At 31.4% G+C, this 4,411-nt stretch overlaps 1 protein-coding gene across 1 annotated transcript; it reads right to left on the bottom strand.

The window, feature by feature from the left end:
- Positions 1 to 3,349: 3,349 nt before the first annotated feature.
- Positions 3,350 to 4,319, bottom strand: LOC111372833 (serine carboxypeptidase-like 18). Its single transcript, XM_022995248.1, has 3 exons — positions 4,198 to 4,319; positions 4,061 to 4,115; positions 3,350 to 3,965 (listed from the first exon to the last, which is right to left on the bottom strand). Exons 1-3 carry the CDS (start codon positions 4,296 to 4,298, stop codon positions 3,882 to 3,884), a joined length of 240 nt encoding a protein of 79 aa, XP_022851016.1. The 5' UTR covers positions 4,299 to 4,319; the 3' UTR covers positions 3,350 to 3,881.
- Between the last annotated feature and the right edge of the window lie 92 nt (positions 4,320 to 4,411).

Raw genomic sequence — 4,411 nt, forward strand, 5'->3', positions numbered from 1 at the left:
CATGGCGGTGGTTTGTGACGATTGATCGATTTTTGCCTCTTTGCAATGATTTAGTATTGTTGATTTTCGTTGCGTGGTGATGGCCAAATGGCGGTGCTGCAAGAATATGGGTTTAGGTGGTGGTGTGGTGCGATTTTGGTAGTGTTGTTTTTTTTTTTATTGGTTGTTGGAGTGGTGGCTGTCATTTTAGTGTTGTCATTTTATTGGGGATTTGAGTGGTTCTTGTTGGTGGTGGAGCTGGCGATGGTGGCACATCCCAATTCCCGACAATTTGGGCGTGGATGATGTGCATTGAAGTAGTCATCCATTTGATTTGAATGATATTGATGAAGATGAGGAAGAACTTGAAACCCGATACAAAAGGGAAGGAAAAATCTAAACAAACTACAAAGTGTCGAGAACACTTCAAATTGGTTTTTACAGGTCATCAGTCAATAGAGTTCAAGAATCTAAAGCACTTTACAAATATTGCCAAACAAAATCGACACGACAAAAGGGAATCGGAACTACGTACCTCAATTGTCTCTAGAAGGTCCAAACATGGACTAATTGGCTAAACACAATCAAAACTTCAATTTGGTACTCCTTCTCCTGACATAAATTCTACTATATTAAGCACACGGATCTATTCGGAAGAAAAAGAAAATGAAAGAATTCTGAAATTCATCGTCGATACTGAATAGTCACTAAACAAAAGGGACAACAAACATTTCACAAATTTTGTGTAAGAATATATCTTCAACCAAGATATGTTGAAGTAAGTAGCAACACTTCGTTTTGATTGCATTGATTATTTCATTAGGCATAAAAAATAGTTAATACATGATTTACAAAAATATGGTGGTGTAATATATTTTACATCAAGTATATGGGATGGAATTAATTTAAAAAAATGTTATATAGTTATAACTATTAAATATTAGGGTTGGCAACGGGATGAGTTAGTGCAAGGCTCCGGGCATTTTCCCACCCTGTAACATCCCGATACCCGTTTAAGACAGGGTGGGGCCGTTGCCAAATTTACGTACCCGTTTAAATTTTTTTATAGTTTTTGATAATTCATTTTATTGTCCACATTCATTCAAGTGAGAAGATAATATAGTAATTAAATTATTTATTTTTAAAAGTTAAATTATTTGAATATATTTGGTAAATTAAGATTTTTATTGTTTATCATATTTTTTAAATAATCTTAGTTACTATTTTATTAGAATTAATGAAATTTCGTAGAGTTTTTCTATTTAAAGTATTGAATTCTTTAAAAAAAAAAAAAAAAAAAAGGGGGGGGCAGGGGTGGGACAAGGCCTTGTTAACGTACCCACCTCATGGCAGAATTCTCCGTCTCGTACCCTACCCAATTACCCGATTAAGAGGGTAAACGTGGCGAGGCCCCGTGGGTATCGATTTGACGGGTATTTTTGTGATCCCTACTAACTATATGGACTTATCTTGAATAATACATAAAATAATAATTGTTTTTTAAATAACTGAGTTCCCTTGTAATGCTAATAACATATTTAATGTTGTTATGCAAAGTATAAAGAATATCATTGTGAATCTAAAATTCTTAGTTTTACATTTAATAATGCAAGCGTTAACAAACCTGTAAATGATAAATTATGTTGAGTTCTTAATAAAAATTTTGGTTTTTTTCTATTTCATGTTTGTTGTGTATATCATATATTTAGCCCCTGTTTGATTCCCATTTCTGGGATAAAATATATTATGAAATAGTGATGTTTTGAAGAATGTGTAGTTAGAAAGTAAGGAAAAGTTTTTCAGATACGTGTATAATTATTTTATAGAAGAATGTATGGTTGAAGATAAATTTTGGAAAAATGCATTTTTGAAAAAATGGGAATCAATCAAGAGCTTAATTTAATTGTGCAATATGGGATGAAACACATTAGCAAACAAATATGTAGAATTAATATATATTACTATGTCACTTAGTATGAAATAAGCTTTTGAAAAATATTGTACTCAATTTTCTATGGAATCCAAAAAAAATTGTAATTGACGTAAGACGTAAATGGAATTCAAGTTACATATTGATCAAATCTTATGAATGCTATGAAGCACTAATTACTAAATTTTATAAACTCGGACATACAATTAAGTCAAAATCAAATGGTTCGAACCATAAATCCGGTTGATGCAATGGATTTAGATTTACAGTATTTTTGGAGAAGTCACGAATGGATATATCCCATTTTGCCATTGCATGTGATCTATTAATACTTCCAGTTAGCATTGTAGCATCCGATTTTGCTCTTAGTGCAAGTGGCCGAGATCTATTCGATTTCAAAAATCGACTCAAATAAGACATTTAAAAAAGTTTAACTTGTATAAAGGATTGAAAAGATGCTCATTATCGAATCCAAAATCAGTATGTAGAAATTCTGTCTAGTCAAGTAAATGGTATTTAATTTCGTTATATTCATAATCTATTATTTTCTTAATAATATTCTTTTTAAAAAAATTGTATATGTAACAAGTTGTTCATTTACAATTTTAATTCTGTCTACTAGAACGTTAAGTACCCAATCCCAAGCACGATCTTAAGCTCCGCTCTTCTTTTTGATAAGCGAAGCTCGTGGATATATAGCCTGAATCGGCTCGGTTCGTTGCCACTCCTTGGCATAGGCCGACTTGTGTATTGCCACTCCTACGCCTAGGTAGGCTCTGCTTTAGTTTACCTATAACTGACTAAATGTTCTAGAGAAAAATCCAAAATTATTATATTTTGTTATGATGAAAACCTATTTTAGTTACTATTTGTACCATATGTTTTTTGTCATTTCTTATATAAGAATACAAAACTAATTTTATAAAGCCTACAAATTAGATACGACCTAATTCTTGTTTAATTAAGATATGCTTCGATATTATCCACTTGTGTGAAAAAACTTATAAGCCAAATTTTTAGTACAATAAAATATTAATTGCTGCTTTTCACTTGTTTTCAAACGTTTCAATTATTTAATTTGCTAGTAAATCTCGAAGACATAATGATATGAAGTAATTCAATTCATGTCATTCAACGTAACCCAATTGAAGTTGGAAGAAATTTAACAAATTCATAACATTACAAGTCAATGTTGTACTCCAAAGCTAAATACAATTGAATTACGTCTTAAAAATAACAAGTGTCATTAGCTGAACCTTAAAAATACATTATATTTGTTGAGACTATCAGTGGCAGACGTAGACATTTTAAGTTAGTGGGGCACAATTAAACTTGCAAAAAATACAAATTTACGTTTATATAAATACCACTATATTTGTCATCCTTTTTATCCCCAACATCATTTTCATCACTTTTATCTCAAATATTCCTTTCATTAACATTGTGATCATAAAAAAAAGGCATATTTACGTTTAAATTATTGTTCCATCACAATTAATTCAAGTGAAAGTACAAAAATTACAGAAATTCTAAATATTAAATTATCAAATGCACATTCTAATTCATACAAAGACAAATCACAGCAAGAATCCATTACCATAAAATCGCCGAAACAAGATAGAAATTGAAGCGCTTAAATGGATCTCTAACTCCATTTCATAAGAAAATACAAAAGAAATCATTAAAAAAATACAAATTTCCCCAAAAAAAGAGGCATATAACTTTTGATGAATGAATCTTTCACGTTCTTTAAAAACTTAAAACTTCATTTAAAGTTTTCAGATTTTTCGAGCTAGAGTTCGTTTGCTTCAAATCTAATTTCCATTTATTTAAAAAAAAATAAAAAAAAAACTCAATTTTAAGTTGGTGGGTCAAGTGATCCACCAAGACCCACTGTGGGTCCACCAGTGGAGATAATGATGGTAAAATGGTGTAATTAATGAATTCTGAAAACTTGCCCATCTATCTATACCTATAAAGAACGTCGAGAGATCCACCGCTGGAGCATCGCAAGACATTCCTTAGGCTTGTATTCTGCACATGTGTGTCCTGCACCCTGCAAATAAAGAAGGCAAAAAAAAATTACTTATTTCTTATTTTTCTTCAAGTCACTACGAGTTGTGAGAAAGAGCACAATCAAACTTCTCTTGCCTTGACTGTTGCAAATGTGAGATTGAAGTCATTATTCTTGTACTTCTCTGTGTATCTGTAAAGAACAAAGTATATTGAAATATTGAGAATTACACCATGCAATAAATACACAATATGATCAAGACCTCAAAACCAACCCCGCAACTTGGCCATCGACATTCCAAGGTCTCCAATTGTCTTCGACGGTCAAATTGAGCATGCGAATCCATTTTAAAGTACCCACATATGGGCAAGCCATGTCATGATCACCGCTGGAAACAATAGACGAATAATTATACAACATACATCAAATTTACATACTTCATATATAGATTACATTTATTGCTTAATTAAAATTTCCTATTGGATAAG

Source organism: Olea europaea, unplaced genomic scaffold (genome assembly GCF_002742605.1).
Source record: "Olea europaea var. sylvestris unplaced genomic scaffold, O_europaea_v1 scaffold10360, whole genome shotgun sequence".
In the NCBI taxonomy this organism is placed as follows: domain Eukaryota; kingdom Viridiplantae; phylum Streptophyta; class Magnoliopsida; order Lamiales; family Oleaceae; genus Olea; species Olea europaea.